This window comes from Neophocaena asiaeorientalis, unplaced genomic scaffold (assembly GCF_003031525.2).
Source record: "Neophocaena asiaeorientalis asiaeorientalis breed wild unplaced genomic scaffold, Neophocaena_asiaeorientalis_V1.1 scaffold150, whole genome shotgun sequence".
NCBI lineage: Eukaryota > Metazoa > Chordata > Mammalia > Artiodactyla > Phocoenidae > Neophocaena > Neophocaena asiaeorientalis.
The window spans coordinates 20,931,237-20,954,023 of NW_020176571.1; the positions used below are offsets into that span (position 1 = coordinate 20,931,237).

Genomic DNA, 22,787 nt, shown 5'->3' on the forward strand with positions numbered 1-22,787 from the left:
GCCTTTCATAAGTCTACTAGGAAAAACAGACATAAAAAATTTCAACACTAACAAAAAAAAAGTCACCAACATACATTTGGAATATTAGGGTCTCTAAATATTTTTGTCCTTCAAATGCATGTTTATATAAGGCATGGCACATACATTCATCCTAGTGATAAGCGAGTTATGAAAGTATATATGAAATACAGAAGTAGCTCATAGCAAAGTGTCCTGGAGGATAAAATTGTTTCGTATTACTGGGGAAACAGCAAGAGACAGAACTAGAGACGTCTAATGCAGATTATGAAGACCTGTGGGCACCAACTTAGGGAACTGGGTTGTTACTCTCTAAGAGATGATGATAACTAGTAAGAGGCAGAGGATGTGATTCAGAAGGATCCTTATGTGGGAATGTGGAGAAAAAGCCAAAAACAGCGCCAGGGAGACCAGCAGGGAGTGAAAAGGAACATCCAACTTCAAGATATTTAAGTGGTAACAGTTTTAAGACTTGTGTTTCAAACTTTGCTTCTGAGACAATCCCAACAACGGTTCACGAAGGCGAGATTCTTGGCTTAAATTTTTTTTTTTTGGATCTGACTTGTGAAGTCACCTCAAGTTAAATCAAAACTCTTTAATAAACACCCACTGTTTTGTGTTAAACTTTCTTAGGAAACTTGGAAAAAGTAGAAAGCAGAGTCCCTGCAGATGAAGAAGTCATCTGTACAGAAAGTAGTGTAACAGCCGAAAGCACATCCACGGCAGGGCTGTTGGTTTTTGTGAAGAACTAGAGAAAAAGAAAAAGAAAGCTGAATTCAAAATGTGGCTCAGCAAGCTACAGGCTGTATGGTCTCAGGGCAAGTGTTTACCCTCTGTAAGAGCACATTTCCTGGGCACAGTGTGGCCATAATACCTACTTGCTGGATTGTGACAAGGATTACAGATAAAAATATGCAAGATTTTGATGTGTTCTAGGCATTAAATATAAATAATAGATTCCCTTCTGATGTAATCCTCTGTCAAATGTGTGGCCTAGCAAATGGTGGACACTCACTATTAACTATATAATAGACATATTACATAGTTATTCTCTGCCTATTTTTATACCTTCATTTGATTTTTTAAAGGGACATGATCTAGCGTAGATCATGTGTTTGAGAACCTCTTGATATAGAGAGAGAAGACTAAGCCCAGAGGGGGAAAACAAGGCCTCCCAGGCACCATTGATAACTAAGAGAAAACCTGACAGTTATAGGCACTTTTTCTAAAACTTCTAAAAGCTTAAGGAGGAAAAAAATATATAACAAAAGTGTAAAAGACATTATACATTAAGCCAGAAAGGACTTAGAGGTGCAGTCAGCACAGCACAAAGCTGGTAAGAGAACCAGACTCAGAAGATCAGAATATCACAGAAATCTCCCTTCACATCCGAAGAAAAGGATTCCATAAAACACCTTCTGCCCGGAGTAGATTTCTGATGCCAGTGATTCTGGGGCATTTGGAAGTAGGTAGCCTCTAGAAATTTTTTTCATCTCTAGAAATTTGTTGTGCATTTAAATGTCTTAATGTTGTTTTTATTTGTCTCCCTAATCTCTATCTTCTATAAGATCTGAATCATTTTTATTTTTCTTCCTAATCTGTTATTTCCTATGAGATCTTAATCTTGACCTACAGTTTTTCCAGTCTTGGTACTTTTCTGGAAAATATATGTAGTGGATGCTGTGATGGTCCTGCCCAGATTCCCTTTCAGGAAGGAAGGACTATTGCCTCAGCTGCTGGCAGTGCCACTTGGGGGACAGCCCTCAAAAGTCAGCCCTCTGGGGATTGGCTGGTCTGAAAACAGCTGCTTCAAGCAAGACCACACCCCATTCCAGGGCAGCCCACGGGGGCATAAAAACTCAGCCCCCTCACTCCAATGAGAGAGAACTCTGAAAGGACACCCCAACTTCACACCACCCAGAGGCTCCCCACTAAGACCACAACACAACCCAATTTCTCGCTTGGCCCAGGCCTGCTTCTTTCCCTTCCATTCCACCAGTGTTGATGCTAAGAGCTCTCCCTAATAAGCCTCCGGCGTGCTAATCTCTGTTCAGAGTCTGCTTCCTGGGGAACAAACCTGCACTAAGGACCTCCAGAGATCCTGGGCAGTTGCTGTCAGGAGACGAATCTCAAGGCATGATGAGAACACACTCATCTGACACAGGGCACACACACAGAGGACAAGAGAAACCTATCACTGTGGATAGGATTGCACACATGTCCTGGCCACCTCTTTGAGGCTCCAGCTCCCTCTACTAGAAGCATATGATGTGAATGGGGAGAAGGTGTAGGCAGAAGGGAGAAGAAGCAGGTGTGAGGAACGAGACCCAGAGTGGATGAGACAGATCTGCCTGAAGGCGAGGGACAGGCTGGAAGCAGAGATGAGGCAGGACCATCAAAAAGAAGCATCGCGAGGGGCAGAATGGTGGTGGGAAAAATTAAGTCCAGAAGTCCAGGAAAGAGATGTTCAGATGATGACTAGTCACTGTGGCATCTTCCTCCGGCAAGCCAACCAGCCTGACACTTCTGAGCACTGTGAGCTGTGCTGTGAACTTACGTCGTTTATACCGACCTGGAAGGAGCTCAGTCTGATGAAACATTGACAGGAGCTGAAGGGACATTAGAGAGAGTCCTTAAAATGAAGCTGCCTGGACCTTTGCTACCTGCTGTTCGGTGATGGTCACTGTAGTAAACCTCATTTCTGTTCTTTCTCATCCTCCAACTCCACATATACACGCCCTCGGAGTCCCAACTTGCACACAGGTAAGCCTTTCTTGCTTGCTTACTTGCTTTTTTTGCGGTACGCGGGCCTCTCACTGCTGTGGCCTCTCCCGTTGCGGAGCACAGGCTCCGGACGCGCAGGCTCAGCGGCCACGGCTCAATGGGCCCAGCCGCTCCGCGGCATGTGGGAGCTTCCCGGACCGGGTCACGAACCCGCGTCCCCTGCATCGGCAGGCAGACTCTCAACCACTGCGCCACCGGGGAAGCCCTTGCTTGATTTTTTTGATACACTCGATATTTTAAGTGAACTAAGGCTCCTGGTTTCAAGGCATTGTAGCTGGTGTCTTTACAAAGAGCAATCACAGCTCTTAACAAGCAGTCATGCTTCATGGATATTTGCTAAAAGGAGTCTTTTGCAACACACATTAAAAAGAATACCATTGAGTGAGCGAATGAGAATTACATACTAATCTTCAAAGAATCACAGCTTTGAACTGAAAGAGACTGTAAAGATCACATTTAGATTAACCTCCTGATTTTATAAAGGAAGAAACTATTTTCTGGCAGACTTTTTGCTGCAAATATTTTCTTCCTTTCCCACCCATATAACACTATTAAAAAATGTTTCTGCTCCACCTTCCATCTCAATTTCCCTTCTCCTTTTAAAAAGCAACTATTTTGCCAGGAAAAGCATTTCAAGGTGGATCATGTGAAGTCCCAGCCAAGGCAAAAAAAAAAAAAAAAGTTAAATTGAAGAAGCAGCTGGTTCTTTGCCACTAGATGGGGAGTTAGCACACCCTCACTCTCCTCCCCCAATCTTCTGGGGCAAGGGTACTACTGGACATTTGTGTATCCAAGGTGCCTCTACTACCCTCCCTCCTTATCTCTTCTCTACGCTGGGTTGGGCCCACAGGGCTACATGAGTCACCAGTGCAGCTGGAATCCTTTTAGGGCAGGAGGATAATTTCAGGCTGCTGTGGTTACCTGTATTTTATTCTCTAAGACCAAAGGCACTTCAGCTCCCACCCTGAAACCTCAAAGGAAAGGAAATCCTAAAAGTAAATGGAATTTCCATCGATTTTTTTTTTTGGTGATTTCCCTTCTTCAATATTATAACATATATGCCAAAAAAAGACATTATCTGGTTACCGACTGGGAACAGGCCGAGCTTTCAGGGCTTGACTACAGAAACTCCCAAGAACTTGGAGCTGCGAAAAAGCAAAATGGTAGAAGATGAAAAGAAACTATTTGGTTCTTATTTGACCTTTTGGCAGTTTTCTGATCTATTGTCTTTTAAAACTGCGGTGAGTTCAAGGGTTGGGGGGCAATTGTGAGAAGAAATGACAGTGGTGACCTAGACACCCGAATGAGCCCAAGTCTTACTCAATGGTTAGACTTTATTGCTCCATTTTGGAGGTTTAAATTTGAACCCCAGTTCCATTCAAACAACAAACAGATAAATGAAAGGATATTGACAGGATAACTAAATAACAAATTAGACTTAAGCTATTTCCAGACTGTGTCAAGTTCTATACTCTGCTCAAATGGAGATGATACTCTCACCTTTCTGAATTAACACGTTATGTTTCTCTTAGGAGAATGTATAAGTACGATTCACATTTGTCCCAACCATTTAAATGACTCTCTAGTAGAACAAAATACACCCACGCACCTGCAATAAGTGATCTTAATTAATCACATTAGTATAGGCATACCTCAGAAATACTGCAGGTTCAGTTCCAGACCACCACGGCAAATCATATATCGCAATAAAAATGAGTCTCAGGAAGATTTTTTGGTTTCCCAGTGCATATAAAAGTTATGTTTACACGATGGTTTAGTCTATTAAGTGTACAACAGCATTATGTGTAAAAAAAAAATGTATACACCTTAACTTAAAAAATATTTTAATGCTAAAAATTGCTCACCATCTGGATTATTTTCTTTTAGCATCAAAGAAGGTCAGTGTCTACCCATGTTCAAACATTGCATGACATGCCTGTCCTAATAACAGTTGAGTCTTTTCACAGAGTGTATTCAAAATAACATGTCATTTGATAAATTCATAAATGTAAGAATAAATGAATGAAATTACCTTAATCATAAAAAAAGATGCTAACCATCATCTGAGCCCTCACTGAATTATGATCTGTTGGCTGGTGGAGGCTCTTGCCTCAGTGTTGATGGCTGCTGACTGATCAGGGTGGGGCTTGGTGGCAGTTCAGGTGGTCGTGGCAGTTTCTCAAAATAAGACAACAATGAAGTCTGCTGCATCGATCTTCTTTTCATGAACAACTTCTCTGTAGCTGTTTGACAGTATTTTAACCACAGTAGAACTTCTTTCAAATGTGGAGTCAATCTTCTCAAACCCTGCCACTGCTTTACCAACTCAGTTTACATCATATTCTAAATCCTTTGTTGTCATCCCAACAATCCTCACAGCATCTTCACCAGGAGCAGATTCCATCTCAAAAAGCCACTTTCTTCTCTCATAAGAAACAACTCGTCAATTGTTCAAGTTTTAACTTGAGATTATAGCAATTCAGTGACATCTTCAGGCTCCACTTCTAATTCTAGTTCTCTTGCTACTTATACCACATCTGCAGTTACTTCCTCCACTGAAGTTTTGAACCCCTCACAGTCATCCCTGAGGGCTGGAATCAACTTCTTCCAAACTCCTGTTAATGTTGATATTTTGACCTCTTCTCACGAATCACAAATGTTCTTAATGACATCTAGAATAAGAAGTCTTTCCAGAAGGTTTTCTATTTACTCTGCCCAGGTCCATCAGAAGAATCACTACCTAAGGCAGCTATAGTCTTATAAAATGTATTTCTTAAATAATAAGACTTGAAAGTCAAAATTATTCCCTGATCCATGGGCTGCAGAACAGATGCTGTGTTAGCAGGCAAGGAAACAACATTAATCTGGTTGTATGTCTCCATCAGAGCTCTTGCGTGACCAGGTGCACTGTCAGTGAGCAGTAATATTTTGGAAGAAATCTTTTTGTCTGAGCAGTAGGTTTCAACAGTGGGCTTAAAATATTTAGTAAACCATGTTGTAAGCAGATGTGCTGTCATCCAGGATTTGTTGTTGCGCTTATAGAGCACAGGCAAAGTAGAGTTAGCATAATTCTGAAGGGCCCTAGGATTTTCAGAAGGGTAAATGAGCATTGGCTTCAACACAAAGTCACCAGCTGCTTTAGCCTGCAACAAGAGTTAGCCTGTCTTTTGAAGCTTTGAAGACAGGCATTGACTTCTCCTCTCTAGCTATGAAAGTCCTAGATGGCAACTTCTTCAAATAGAAGGCTGCTTTGTCTACACTGAAAATCTGTTGTTTAGTGTAGCCACCTTCATGAATTATCTGAGCTAGGTCTTCTGGATAATTTGCTGCAGCTTCTACCTTAGCACTTGCTGCTTAACCTTGCACTTTGATGTTATGGACATGGTTTCTTCCCTTAAACCCCATGAACCAACCTCTGCTAGCTTCAAACTTTTCTCCTGCAGTTTCCTCACCTCTCTCAGCCTTCAGAGAATTGAAGACAGTTAGGGTTTTGCTCTGGATTAGGCTTTGGCTTAAAGAAATGTTGTGGCTGCTTTGATCTTCTCTCCAGATCACTACAATTTTCTCCATATCAGCAATAAGGCTGTTTCCCTTTCTTACCATTCATATGTTCACTGGAGTAGCACTTTTAACTTCCTTCAAGAACCTTCCTTTTGCATTCACTGCTTGGCTAACTGGTGCAAGAGGCCTAGCTTTTAGTGTATCTTGGCTTTCAACATGCCTTCCTCACTAAGCTTAATCATTTCTAGCTTTTGATGTAAAGTGAGAGCCGTGCAACTCTTCCTTTCACTTGAACACATAGAGGCCACTGTATGGTTGTTAACTGGCCTAATTTCAATATTGATGTGTCTCAGGGAATACGGGTGCCCAAGGAGAAAAGGAGAGATGGGAAACGGCAGGTTGGTGGAGCGGTCAGAACACACACAACATTTATTGATTAAGTTGGCCGGCTTATGTGGACGTGGCTAGTGGTGGCCAAAAACAATTACAAGAGCAACATCAAAGATCACAGATTATCATGACAAACATATTAATAATGAAAAAGTTTGAAATATTCTGAGAATTACCAAAATGTGACACAGAGACACAAAGTGAACAAATGCTGTTGGGAAAATGGCTCCAGCAGACTTGCTGGACTCAGGGGTGACACAAATCTTCCGTTTGTGAAAAATGCAATATCTTAGCAATAAAGCTAAGTGCAATAAAAGAAGGTATGCCTGTAGTAGTATCAATCCTTGATTGTGTATCCTTCAGCAAGCATAAAGAGAGACGCATAATTTTTTAAATGAAATGTACTTTCACAAATATATTGACAATATCCAGTTTATCAGCCTGTATATGGCATTTGCTTTTAACTTCTAAACATGACAAAGAAGAGCACTGCTTGACATAATCCTTCGATCCAAAAGATCAATTACACTGAATGGTGCCTGTGAATTCTAAATCACGGAGAGTAAATGACAGGTATTAGGCAAAGCACACTCACTGAACAACATAGCCTGCTGGGAGGGAATACACTTGTTTGGAAACAGTATTTCTTCCCTTAAGTGAGTACATAGTGAACGAAAAGTTGATAGTTGATAGCTCTGAAGACGAGAAGCTTCTGCCTCACTACAGTAAAGGCCAGGGCAGTGCCAGCTCCTTTTGTCTCCGTGTGAGTGTGCCTGGATAATTTTCTGAATGGACCACCTCTAGGGCACGAAAATGAGAAGCTGCTTCTGAACCTACCAATTTCTGCTGAGCATGCCAACTAAAAAGCCACCGTGACGGTGAACAGACACAACCTGGGAGCTAGACTCAGACTCCCAACCAGCTCTAGGATGAGGACAACTCCCAGTGACGCGAAGGGCTGCCCTGTAACCAAGGACCCAGAAGAGGAAAACTTCTGTAATTGCCACTTTCCAAGGCAGCCATCCCCATTGCCTCAAACACGAATCACTGGCATGGAATTGAACTCCGGGAACCGTAAGCCTTCACCTTCTCCACACACCTCTCTCTTCTTCCGCTCCCCTGGGTCTGACCTGCCAAACAATGACCAGACACATTTCTCTGAATGTCCAGCCCCAACTGGGCTAGAGCAGAATTCTTAAGTGCTAAGTCGATCAAAAGGATAAAAAAAAAGACATAGTTCTATTGCACAGAATTTTCCAGACACAGTATGAGAAAAGAAAGCTGTTATCATTTACTTGAAAGAGCTGGCCTGTCCAGCAACAGTGCTTATAAAATTACCTCCTATTCTTAAAAAATTGTATTTTGCAAATGACTGGCAATAAAAATAAAGTTTCACGGGGCTTCCCTGGTGGCGCAGTGGTTGAGAGTCCGCCTGCCGATGCAGGGGACACGGGTTTGTGCCCCGGTCCGGGAGGATCCCACATACCGCAGAGCGGCTGGGCCCGTGAGATCACTAAAATTAAGAAAATATAATCAAACACTTTTAATATACAAGAGCCAAGATGGTGCTACACCAGGTATTATACTGTGGCAATACTGCTACAGCTCCCTGACTCGTCCTTTAGAATAACAATTCTTTTTTCTCCAGGTACTTCCCGTAATCTGGGATTTCCTCTCTGGCATCAGCCTCAGTCTCACCCTGTACCACAGGAATTTTTCCCAGGCCTGACAATCCTGTCTCCACATATGGAAATTCCAGAAATGTGTTCTCTCTTGCTTCTTTTGCTAAGAATTTATAGAGTCTAATAGGGCTTTTCTAGGAATGTATAGCTTAAGAGAACTCAGCTATAATAACACATCTCCTAGAAGAGTTGCAAGATAATGCTGTAAGTTTGAAATGTCATCTTACATATAATAAATCATTTTCTTACTTGCCTAATTATTTAAGTCATTAATTTTTCTGTTTTGAAATACTTTCGAATTTATGGAAAGAGTTACAAGAATAGTACAAAGAACATCCATAACACCCTCTGCCCACATTTATCAGATTCACAAATTCTGCCACATTTACATCCTCTCTCTCTCTGTACACAAACACACACACACACACACACACACAATCTTTCCTGCACTCTTTGGGAGTTAGTTCCAAACAACATGACCTTTTTAACTCTCAATTCTTCAGCACGTATTTGCTAAAAACAAGTACATTCTCTTCCATAACTACAGTACAGTACAATTATAAAATTCAGGAAATCTGATACAACACTACAACCTAATGTACAATCCATATTCAAATTTTACCAATTGTGCCAATAATGTCTTCTGTAGATAATAATTTTCCTGATCCAAAACCCCATATTATATGTAGTTGTCATGTCTCTTTTATCTCCTTTATTCTGAAACAGTTTCTCAAACTTTATCTTTCATAACACTGACATTTTCGAAATGTTCAAGCCAGTTGTTCTATAAAATACCCCCCTCACTCTGTACCTGTCTGATATTTCTTCATAATTAGATGGTGATTATGAATTTTTGTCAGGAATAACTAAATAGGCAATGTCGTGTCCTTCTCAGTACGTCACATCTAGAGGCACGTGATGTTGCTTTGTCCCAATTTTATTATTTTTTATTTTCAAAATTTATTTTCAACTCTGTCTTTTGTTTACTTACCTTAAAGAATACCTGTAAGAGCGAGCCCCTACAGAAGCGTTAACTTCAAAAAAATTTACGGACCAAAATTCTAACCTCAGTAACAATTTTTCTAAAATATTAGCTCATCAGACTAATAAATAATTGAGTGGTGCAAAAGATAGGAAGACTAATTCCTTGCACTTTAATTCTTCGCAATGCTACTGACTTACTCATGCATCTTACGCAAATTAATTAATCTCCCTGATTATGGTTTTCTATATTGGTACTTTTTACAAAACAGTGTGGAATCCAGGCACAATTCCATTACATTCGCATATTGGCAATATTTATGAGCAAACAAGGTATCCCTGCGAGGTACGTTCTTTCTTTTCTGTTTTATGTAATGTAAATAAAGCCACATATTCACTTTTTCAAATGTACCTCAAGGCAACATTGACAAAAGTATAGTACTTTTTCTTTTTTGTCTTGCAAGTATAGTTATGCTCCAAAGAAATCTAGAGAGTGTTTTACTATAAAAGCATTGTCCTCCCATATGTATGCAAGAGAATGATATTAAATAAACATTTAGTGCTAGTAAAAGCAAAAATGATTCCTTGAGAAGGGCTTTTAGAGTTGAGAGAAATGAAGAAAGCTCACTCTAACAAATTCTCTCAGAGGTATCTTGTATAGTATATACAAGATATATAGATATAGATATAGATATAGATATAGATATAGATATAGATATAGATATATAGTATATACTGTTATCAAATCATGCTTAACAACAAACTACATTTTCTCACAGTTTACATTATGTATCCAATAATAGGAATGTATAAAAGAAATAATTTACCCTCTGATTTGCAAATATCAAGAGAAGGGATCTTAAACTATAGTCCTTAAATTCAAATTAATTTCAATGCCCCAAGGACCAGAATAACAGATTTCTAGGGTATTTACTACTAAACATATTCTTTCAAATTCCAAAAATCTAGGCAAAATCCACAAACCCTTTCCACAGATTAGGAAAATGCCTTTCCCCAAATAAAAAGACACCATTCTACACACCACACGAGTCGAGTGTCAAAAGGAAGAGACCTCTGAGCCTCGGTTCATGCAGGACACATACAGGTATTTCTTACAACACAGCAAGAAGTTTCTTAGAGAATTATAATGGGCTGATAAAAACTATCATGAATCACCATTTATACTGGAATAGAATTATGGTGTTTTATATTTAACTAATGGAGTAACACCGTGTGTCATGGTTAAGCACAAGTCACTCTACATGGAAAGTAGTCCATGGAAAACCACTCAGCACATACAGTACTCAATGAACAGCAGCTATCTAGGAAATATATCATATAAGCCAACAAACAATTACAATTACTTTTCATTTGGCCTCCAAGACAACGTATTCTCCTGGTTTTCCTCTTTACTCACTGGTTCTCTGTCCCAGACTCTTTTGCAGGGGCCTGCTCGATCTTGGTGTTCAATGTTGGTGCATCCAGGATTCAGTCTTTAGATGTCATTTCTTCCCAATCAACAATCACTCCTTAAGTGATCGTATTCATGTCTCCTATGCACCAATTCTCACATTCATATTTCTACCCTGACAATACCCTAAGTTCATCCACATATCCAACTGTCACCGTAACATCCCCAACTGGATGCCTAACAGTCATTTCCCACCTGATGTGCCCAAACAGAAATCCCGATTGTCCCTACAACCCTACTTATCCACTAGTCTTTCTCACCTCAATAAATAGTACCACATTCATCCAACTGCTTTCAAAACCCAGGAATAATCTTTGACTCTCTTCTTTCTTTCCCATTTCACATCCAAGTCCTATGAGTCAGGACAGTACCATTCCAAATTCATCCACTTCTACCACTTCTATTCTAGTCCAACACCATCTTCCAATCCTGCCATAGCCTCCTTTCTATGGTCTTTCTAACATTTATGTCCACATACATGTTCACTACTGTCCACTCAGCTGCCAAAGTTATCAAATCATATTGATCCCTTCTCAAAACCCTCTGAAGTTGCCCATCAAACTTAGAGCACAATTCAAATTCAAGGGTCTACAAATCTCTACAGTCTGAGCTTCTCCAGCCTTTTCTCCTGTATTCTCCCTTCCCTCACTTTGCCTCAGCTAAAATGGCCTTCCTGCTGCTCCTCACACATAACAAGCTGACTCTGCCTCAGGGCCGTCTTCCTTGATGCATGTAGGTCTCTGCTCAGACATCAGAGAGGTTGTTCAATGCAAACAGAAACTAGCTAGAAATGCAAACCAAAACTACAGTGAGGTATCACCTCACACCAGTCAGAATGGCCATCATCATAAAGTCTACATATAATAAATGCTGGAGAGGGTGTGGAGAAAAGGGAACCCTCCTGCACTGCTGGTGGGAATGTAAATTGATACAGCCACTATGGAGAACAGTATAGAAGTTCCTTAAAAAACTAAGAATAGAGCTACCATATGATCCTGCAATCCCATTTCTGGGCATATATCCAGAGAAAACCATAATTCGAAAAGATACATGCACCCCAATGTTCATAGCAGCACTATTTACAACAGCCAGACATGGAAGCAACCTAAATGTCCAGCGACAGATGACTGGATAAAGAAGATATGGTACATATATACAAGGGAATATTACTCAGACATAAAAAAGAATGTAATATTGCCATTTGCAGCAACATGGATGGACTTAGAAATTATCATACTAAGTGAAGTAAGTCAGGCAAAGGCAAATATCATATGATATCACTTATATGCGGAATCTTAAAAATGATACAAATGAACTTATATACAAACAGAAATAGTTACAGATGTAGAAAATAAACTTATGGTTACCAGGGAGTAAGGGGGGAAGGGATAAATTGGAAGATTAAGATTGACATATACACATTACTATATATAAAATAGACAACCAACAAGGTCCTACTATACACCACAAGGAACTATATTCAATATTTCACAATAAGCTATAAGGGAAAAGAATCTGAAAAAAAATAGATATATATATATGTATAACGGAAACACTTTGCTGTACACCTGAAACTAACACAACATTGTAAATCAACTATACTTCAATTGAAAAAAAATCTACTCTAGCTAAAAATAACTGCCCGTCCCTTCTCCATCATGCTCCATATTGTCCTACTTGATTTTTGTCCATAGTATTATGCAATGTAATAGTGTATATTCATTTGTTTATTATCTGACTGTCTCCCCCAATAGGGAGAGGTGAGGGATTATGCCTATTTATTGTCTGTCCCCGCTAGGGCTAAGGACTCTAGCTTGTTCATCATTTTTTTTTCCAGTGTCTAGAATAATGTCTGGCATGCAATAGTTGCTCAATAAATTCTTATTGAAAAATTAATCGTTCTCAGAGAGTTGAAAGAATGATTAAGGTATCCAGAGGTGAATGGAGTTCATGAGAAAATATGAGAATTATAAAATACTGAAAAGAGTAGAAAACGTGTCTTAGAGGGCAGACACACACAGGACAGTGGAGAGTACGTACAAGATATCAGCAAATTCTCAGAGGAATAAAATACTCTGTAGGGTATAACTCTGAAAGCAGACTATAAGCACTGAGAACAAAAGTCAAAATCAATTTCTAAGTTTTTAAAGAATGGTCTGGTGTAAAGTAAACTGGGTATCGTAAAAAGCATCATACCAGGAAGCATCTTTCCTTTCCTTTTTTCTCCATTTGCTTTCATAGTGCCTCCCTGTCCCCCTCACCACTCTGTCTGAATATATACTATATATAATAGTTTCGTTTTTCTATGTCTTAAGTCTTGGAGATTATCATCCTACATAACTTCACCATGTAGAATTCAGGTTATCTTTTAGTTACAGAATGTTTTCTTGGATTGGAATTTTAAATCTCAGGTCTGTTCCATTGTTTTGCTTTTCTTTTTCAGGGACTCCAATTATTCATATGATGGTTCTTCTTTGCCTTTCTTCCATTTCAACCACTTTCTCACTGACCATTTTTACTTGTTTCTTTAAATCCTTAACATTCTCATCACTGTTCTCCTGCCTTTCTTCAATGGTGCTTACTATACTTTCATTCAAATGTATTCTTCCTTTGATACCTTGTAATTCGATCTGTTATTTCTAAAAATAATAATAATAAAGTCTTTTTCTTTTCTGAGTCCAATCAACTTTCATTTCATTTCCCACTGGTTTGTGTTGGTCCATTTCTAACCTTAGTTCTTGGATTTATGATTCAAGGTGTATTTCATACATTCATGTTTCATGTTTGAAGATATTTAATTCAGTTTAGAGTATCATTGACAATTTTCTTCTCTTTCATGGTTGATGTTCAGAGAGAAATTTCCATCAACTGAAATGTTTTGATCTTACAGTCCTTTCATAGAGATGAAGACTGATTACATTTCTGCATTTCATGGACAAGGTGACAACATGAGCTGGTTTACATGATCTTCAGTTCAGGAGCACCCTCTTCTGTCTGAGTCATGAAGTGCAGTTTCTTTAAAGTCTGGTTTTTGTTGGGGGGCAGTGGAGGAAGTTATATTTTCTTCAATTTTTTTTAATAGATCATTATTGGAGTGTAATTGCTTCACAATACTGTGTTAGTTTCTTTTATCTGGTATTCTAGATTTCCCCACCTTGTTTCTTTTTGCCTTCACCAACAAGACTCCAAAGGGTGCCTCTTCCTTACTTTTAACCTTGTTCATCCCTAGAAGCATTGCTTTTCCACAACTGCTACCTGTGTACTTTCAAGTTCCTTCCTCCTTACTCAGTGCTCTTATCTACCTGGAATCTCTTTCAATATTTTCACCCTTAGGATAGACAGACTTTCTTTTTCTAAGGGTGGTTTTCTTTTTTCTTTTCTTTTTTCTTTTTTTTTTTTTGGCCACACCATGCGGCTTGATGGATCTTAGTTCCCTGACCAGGGATTAAACCTAGGTCCCCAGAAGTGGAAGCAAGAAGTCCTGACCACTGGACCACCAAGGAATTCTAAGGGTGATTTTCACACAATCCCTTCCTGTCTCTTCCACATGGTTTTTCCAGAACTCCCTAACTGTCCACAGAGGTTCTCAGTAGGAACAGTGAGACAGTGCCACTAAAAACTGATGTTGCTTTTCCACTTATAATAACTGAAGTTCAGACTGTCCTCTGTCCTCTAGTTCTGCTGAAGGTGAGGGATTTATGGGGTATAATTTGCTTTTTATTGGTCTGTACAGATTTTTGGCAGATGTAGAAGGAATTGAGATTTAGGCATCACAATTAATTACTTCAGCTACTTGTTCATTTATCATTCCTAGTCATGTATTTCTTCCCTATGTCCGAAGTTAGATTTCTGGCTTTACCGTTTAATCCTGTAGTGGATACTATAGTGGATACATTATGCTCCACCCGCATCACCTCTTAGAGCTGAGGTATCTATTTCCTCAGTTGCTGGGCATGATGACTGCTGTCTTCTCGAAGCCGTGCTTCCCACTAAGAATGACTCTTGTCCAGGGGGACTGCCTTACCCAAAGCTACACACCCCCTCTGTGATGAAGCCAGCAGTCAAGGCTGGCTAATGCAAGGATATAAAGCTCAGGCCCTTTGCCTTAATTTGTGACCACTTTGAAGGGCCAACTCAGCTCCAGAGCTCCCTGTAGGATCAGCAATGACCTCAATTGTAACCTCACTGTGGCTCAGCTTCTCTGTCTGCCCAATCCTACCTTCCCCACTTCCTTACAGCTGTATACCTTAAATGCACTCTTCAATATACATTCTGCAAACAATTCTATACCACACGGTATTTTCAGAGCATCCTACTTAAAGACAATCACCATCTGAAAAAAATTTTATTGAGTTATGAGATGGGCACTGTTATAAGTGCTTTGAATATGTTGTACACATTCACTTAATTCTCACATGGAGATTGTGAGGAAGATACTGTTATTTTAAACATCATATCTCAGATAAGAAAAGAAACTCTTGGAGAAGATAAGTACCTTGCCTAAGTTAATAAATGGTCAAGGCAGGATTTGAACATAGGCACTCTGACTCAAAAGCGCATGCTCTCTTGCCCACTTTACTGTACTGCCTCTTGTGCTAGCCTTGCTCTCTGCTTCTCTGGTGTGACCCTGAGTGTGCCCATTCTCTGCATTTTTTATGCCATGCTATGAAGCGTAGCCAGCACATGACACACACCACGATGATCACAAGTATTAAGACTTTTTAACACATAATACTTCACTAGTGGATTGACCTTAACATGAGCTGCTGAAGGTGGAATTCATTGATCTTATGAAGTTGTCTTTTAAAGCTTTTCATTAAAAACAGAGAAGAATGTTTGTATATCCAGCCTCTGGTCACTCAGTCCTACCACAGGATGACATTCCATTTGCACACATACATTAGCAGGTACATGTTAACAACCACTTCTCTATAGATTTGTTTTCTATCTCACCTCAAAGAAATACCAAAAAGATTATAACTTTTCTCCAAAGTTCTTACCTCCATCTTGAAATTTGCTTAATCTTTCAAAATACGATGACATGGGGGCCTGAACGATGTCAAGGATAGCCAGAAGTGTTCTTGTTAGCCTTAATAATTCACTGAAACTATAAAATCCAAAGTATATAAGATTCCGAGCCAAGTGGACCACCTTAATTTTAAAAAGGCGGGGAGAAGGTGAAAAAGAAAAGAAAAACATTAGGAACGGAAATTAGCATTGACTTTTTATTATCTAAGTTAGTGCAGGTATTTCTAACCTTTCTAATTCTTTAATACCTAGGAATTGAAATACCTCTGAAAGCAACCACTGAACTCCAATTTAGTCAAGTTTAGAATTAAATCCAAATAAGACCAGTTCATCAACCCCATCAAAGGCCCATGTGACAAGAAGATGAGGTATCTTGTCAACAGCCAGCAAGGAAGGGACAAGACAAGATATTAGTTGTATCAGGGTGGTTAAAAGAGATTTACATTAGAATGATTTACCTCTTATTTAAACATTAACTTACGTCCATAGGATACCACTTAATAAATAGTTACTTTAATGAATTACTTTAATAAATGAATATTATCCAAGAAATCTGTCTCGAAATATATGCTCCTTATGCCACTGTGTGGTCTCCCGGATACTGTAGGACATACTAGGTGTGAGAGCCAGCTTCCAAGATGGCGCCCAATGTAGGGTCTCCTTCCACATTGCCCCAGGGTTAGTCAGAGTCTCCAACGGCATACAGCAGAAGTGATGACATGACAGTTCTAAGATTAGGTTATAGGAGATTGCAACTTCCATCTTGGGCTCTCTCTTTCTCTCTCTCTAATGGTTGCTCTGGGGGAAGCCAGGTGCCATACTGTAAGGACACTGAGGCAGCCTATGGAAAGGCCCACACGGCAAGAAGATGAGGTGTCTAGACAATAGCCAGCAAGGAAATGTAGCCGCCAGCAACCACACAAGTGATCTTAGAAGCAGATCATCTAACCCCAGATGACTGCAACCCCAATCAACAGCTTGTGAGGCCCTGATCTCATGAGAGACCCTGACCTACAACCATCCAACTAATAAGCCCTCTCAGATTCCTGACCCACAGAAGCTGCAACCCCAATCGACAGCCTGTGAGATCCTGACCTCAAGAGAGACCCTGACCTAGAACTACCCAACTAATAAGCCCTCCCAGATTCCTGACCCATGGAAACTGTGAGATAATACATGCTTGTTGCTTTGCGCTGCTAAGTTTGGGGGTAATCTGCTACACACCAGTAGGCACCTAATACCCCAGATATCATGTAATGGCATCTTTTCTCTAGTTTTGTCCCTATATCCCCAAAGTGATATTATAACTGGTGGTATTTCAATTCAGTTTAATAAGGCTAAAAACATTACCTTCATGGAGATGAAAAAAATGTATCCAACCATTTTATAAATATGCAAAGCTGTCTTTGTTCATTAAATGCAATAAAGCTTACACAATAAATGAAACTAGAAAAATCAGAGTATCTAACAGGTAATTATAAATAAAACATTTAGTATTCTATATCAGGTATAATTAAAGCATCAAATCTATCCTTTAATCAGTGGCAGAGGGAATCATATGTTCATGAATTCAACTACCTAATTACTAAAACATCCTAAATATTAGAGGGAAAAAAATCTTTAATGTTCAATGTATCTAATTTTAGACAGCATAAATTGAATAACCTCACGGATTGTTTTAAAAAATTACCTCAAATGTCAGTTTGTTTTTTTCTTTATCTCCAAAAGGAAAAGGCTGATTTACAACCTCTTTCAAGTATTCTTCAACAAATTCCATTGTCAGTGCAAATTTCCTCTTCATATCATTTCTGGAAGAGTCTGTTATAGAATCATATCTATGAAGACAGAAAGAAGTTAAAAGAAGTTAAATTGATTCTAATCATTTAAAATAGGAAAATATATATATTTTGACCTCTTGACTTCTAAGCTTGGGTAAATTAATGAACCTTTCTACACTTTGTACCCTCATCTATAAAATGGAGCTATTTTGAAATGAGTTGATACATGTAAAGCATTTAAATCAGAGTCTACCATTGTTACTCCTTTTATTAATTGTTACTCCTTTTATTAACATGATTTCTGTTTATTGGTTTCCAGAATAACTTTTCTATTGTCAAGGGCTGTCATTTTACTTTACAAAAAGAGTATCTTGTTTGCATTTGGAAAATTAACAATCCAAGTCTGAATAAAGAAATGCCTTTCGTTATATTTCATTTCAAAACTGAAGACATTTGGGGGAGGGACGGATTGGCAGTTTGGGATTAGTAGATGCAAACTATTATATATAAAATGGATAAACAACTAGGTCCTACTGTATAGCACAAGGAACCACACTCAATATTCTGTGATAAATCATAATGGAAAAGAAGATGAAAAAGAATGTATACCTATGTATAACCAAATCACTTTGCTGTATAGTAGAAATTAACACAACACTGTAAATCAACCATACTTCAACAAAATAAATTTTTTAAAAACGGAAGACATAATCAAAATCATTGAGTTCATCTGCTGAATTTAAAGTCTTCAAGAAATTTTTCCAGAGCAGAAGCAAGAACCGTAATCCTGCAGCCTGTGGAACAAAAACCACATTCACAGAAAGACAGACAAGATGAAAAGGCAGAGGGCTATGTACCAGATGAAGGAACAAGATAAAACCCCAGAAAAACAACTAAATGAAGTGGAGATAGGCAACCTTCCAGAAAAAGAATTCAGAATAATGATGGTGACGATGATCCAGGACCTCGGAAAAAGAATGGAGGCAAAGATCCAGAAGATGCAAGAAATGTGTAACAAAGACATAGAAGAATTAAAGAACAAACAAATAGAGGTGAACAATACACTAACTGAAATGAAAAATACACTAGAAGGAATCAATAGCAGAAAAACTGAGGCAGAAGAAAGCATAAGTGACCTGGAAGGTAGAATGTTGGAATTCACTGCTGCGGAACAGAATAAAGACAAAAGAACGAAAAGAAATGAAGACAGCCTAAGAGACCGCTGGGACAATATTAAACGCAACAACATTCGCATTATAGGGGTCCAGAAGGAGAAGAGAGAGAGAAAGGACCAGAGAAAATATTTGAAGAGATGCTAGTAGAAAACATCCCTAACATGGGAAAGAAAACAGCAACCCAAGTCCAGGAAATGCAGCAAGTCCCATACAGGACAAACCCAAGGAGAAACACACCAAGACACATAGTAATCAAATTGGCAAAAATTAAAGACAAAGAAAAATTATTGAAAGCAGCAAGGGAAAAATGACAAATAACATACAAGGGAATTCCCATAAGGTTAACAACTGATTTCTCAGCAGAAACTCTACAGCCAGAAGGCGGTGCCATGATATACATAAAGTGATGAAAGGAAAGAACCTACAACCAAGATTACTCTACCCAGCAAGGATCTCATTCAGATTCGATGAAGAAATCAAAAGCTTTAGAGACAAGCAAAAGCTAAGAGAATTCAGCACCACCAAACCAGCTCTACAAAAAATGCTACAGGAACTGCTCTAAGTGGGAAACACAAGAGAAGAAAAGAACCTACAAAAACAAACCCAAAACAATTAAGAAAATGGGAATAGGAACAAACATATCGATAATTACCTTAAACGTGAATGGATTAAATGCTCCAACCAAAAGACACAGGATAGCTGAATGGATACAAAAACAAGACCCATATATATGCCATCTACAAGAGACCCACTTCAGACCTAGGGACACATACAGACTGAAAGTGAGGGGATGGAAAAGACATTCCATGCAAAAGGAGATCAAAAGAAAGCGGGAGTAGCAGTACTCATATCAGATAAAATAGACTTTAAAATAAAGAATGCCACAAGAGACAAGGAAGGACACTACATAATGATGAAGGGATCAATCCAAGAAGAAGAAATAACAATTATGAATATATACGCATCCAACATAGGAACACCTCAATACATAAGGCAACTGTTAACAGCTATAAAGAGGAAATCGACAGTAACACAATAATAGTGGGGGACTTTAACACCTCACTTACACCAACGGACGGATCATCCAAACAGAAAATAAATGAGGAAACAAAAGCTTTAAATGACACAAAAGACCAGATAGATTTAATTTATATTTATAGGACATTCCATCCAAAAACAGGAGATTACACTTCTTCTCAAGTGTGCACGGAACATTCTCCAGGATAGATCTCATCTTGGGTCACAAATCAAGCCTCAGTAAACTTAAGAAAATGGAAATTATATCAAGCAACTTTACTGACCATAACTCTATGAGATTAAAATCAATTACAGGGAAAAAACCATAAAAAACACAAACACATGGAGGTTAAACAAAACGTTACTAAATAACCAAGAGATCACTAAACAAATCAAAGAGGAAATCAAAAAATACCTGAGACGAATGACAATGAAAACATGATGATCCAAAATCTATGGGATGCAGCAAAAGCAGTTCTAAGAGGGAAGTTTATAGCTATACAAGCCTACCTCAAGAAAAAAGAAAAATCTCAAACACCCTAACGTTACACCTAAAGGAACTAGAGAAAGAAGAACAAACAAAACCCAAAGTTAGCAGAAGGAAAGAAGTCATAAAGGTCAGAGCAGAAATAAATGAAATAGAAGCAAAGAAAACAACAGCAAAGATCAATAAAACTAAAACCTGGTTCTTTGAGAAGATAAACAAAATTGATAAACCATTAGACAGACTCATCCAAAAAAAGAGGGAGAGGACTCAAATCAATAAAATTACAAATGAAAATGGAGAAGTTATAAAAGACACCACACAAATACAAAGCATCCTAAGAGACTACTACAAGCAACTCTATGCCAATAAAATGGACAACCTGGAAGAAATGGACAAATTATTAGAAAGGTATAACCTCCCAAGCTTGAACCAGGAAGAAACAGAAAATATGAACAGACCAATCACAAGTAATGAATTGAAACTGTGATTAAAAATCTTCCAACAAACTAAAGTCCAGGACCAGATGGCTTCACAGGTGAAGTCTATCAAACATTTAGAGAAGAGCTAACACCCAACCTTCTCAAATCTTCCAAAAAATTGCAGACGAAGGAACACTCCCAAACTCATTCTATGAGGCCACCATCACCCTGATACCAAAACCAGACAGAGATACTACAAAAAAAGAAAATTACAGACCAATATCACTCATGAATATAGATGAAAAAATCCTCGACAAAATCCTGGCAAACAGAATCCAACGACACATTGAAAGGATCATACACCATCATCAGGTGGGATTTATCCCAGGGATGCAGGGATTCTTCAGTATACGCAAATCAATCACTGATATATACTATATTAACAAACTGAAGAATAAAAACCATATGATCACCTCAATAGATGCAGAAAAAGCTTTGCACAAAATGCAACATCCATTTATGATAAAAACTCTCCAGAAAGTGGGCATAGAGGGAACCTACATCAACATAATAAAGGCCATATACAACAAACCCACAGCAAACATAATTCTCCATGGTGAAAAACTGAAAGCATTTCCTCTAAGATCAGGAAGAAGACAAGGATGTCCACTCTCACCACTAATATTCAACATAGTTTTGGAAGTTCTAGCCATGGCAATCAGAGAGGAGAAAGAAATAAAAGGAATACAAACTGGAAAAGAAGTAAGACTGTCACTGTCTGCAGATGACATGATACTATACATAGAGAATCCTAAAGATGCCACCAGAAAACTACTAGAGCTAATCAATGAATTTGGTCAAGTTGCAGGACACAATATTAGTGCACAAAAATCTCTTGCATTCCTATACAATAATGATGAAAAATCTGAAAGTGAAATTAAGGAAACACTCCCATTTACCACTGCAACAAAAAGAATAAGATACCTAGGAATAAACCTACCTAGGGAGACGAAAGAACTGTATGCAGAAAACTATAAGACACTGATGAAGGAAATTAAAGATGATACCAACAGATGGAGAGATATATACCATGTTCTTGGATTGGAAGAATCATTATTGTGAAAATGACTATACTATCCAAAGCAATCTAAAGATTCAATGCAAGCCCTATCAAATTTCCAATGGCATTTTTTACAGAACGAAAACAAAAAAAATCTTAAAATTTGTATGGAGACACAAAAGACCGCGAATAGCCAAAGCAGTCTTGAGGGAAAAAAATGGAGCTGGAAGAGTCAGACTCCCTGACTTCAGACTATACTACAAAGCTACAGTAATCTAGACAATATGGTACTGGCACAAAAACAGAAATATAGATCAATGGAACAAGATAGAAAGCCCAGAGATAAACCCACACAACTATGGTCAACTAATCTATGACAAAGGAGGCAAGGATATACAATGGAGAAAAGACAGTCTCTTCAATAAGTGGTACTGGGAAAACTGGACAGGTACATGTAAAAGAATGAAATTAGAACACTCCCTAACACCATACAGAAAAATAAACTCAAAATGGATTAGACACCTAAATGTAAGACCGGGCACTATAAAACTCTTAGAGGAAAACATAGGAAGAACACTCTTTGCCATAAATCACAGCAAGATCTTTTTTGATCCACCTCCTAGAGTAATGGAAATAAAAATAAACAAATGGGACCTAATGAAACTTCAAAGTTTTGCATAGCAAAGGAAACCATAAACAAGACCAAAAGACAACCCTCAGAATGGGAGAGAATATTTGCAAACGAATCAACAGACAAAGGATTAATCTCCAAAATATATAAACAGCTCATGCAGCTCAATATTAAAAAAACAACCCAATCCAAAAATGGGCAGAAGACCTAAATAGACATTTCTCCAAAGAAGACATACAGATGGCCAAGAAGTACATGAAAAGCTGCTCAACATCACTAATTATTAGAGAAATGCAAATCAAAACTACAATGAGGTATCACCTCACACCAGTTAGGATGGGCATCATCAGAAAATCTACAAACAA

The 22,787-nt window shown here is 38.6% G+C and overlaps 1 protein-coding gene across 3 annotated transcripts in view; it reads right to left on the bottom strand.

Annotated features, from left to right (window-relative positions):
* Window positions 1-22,787, bottom strand: part of ITPR2 (inositol 1,4,5-trisphosphate receptor type 2) — a 520,017-nt gene that overhangs the window by 326,353 nt on the left and 170,877 nt on the right. For all 3 annotated transcript variants that reach the window (XR_003001564.1, XM_024733221.1, XM_024733219.1), the window contains exons 20-21: window positions 17,546-17,690; window positions 15,828-15,978 (exon numbers count right to left, since the gene is read on the bottom strand). Coding sequence is in view for 2 of the 3 variants with exons in the window: in XM_024733221.1 (XP_024588989.1) it covers window positions 15,828-15,978; window positions 17,546-17,690 (296 nt within the window). In the remaining variant the exon portion in view is untranslated. The remainder of the gene's footprint in view (window positions 1-15,827; window positions 15,979-17,545; window positions 17,691-22,787) is intronic.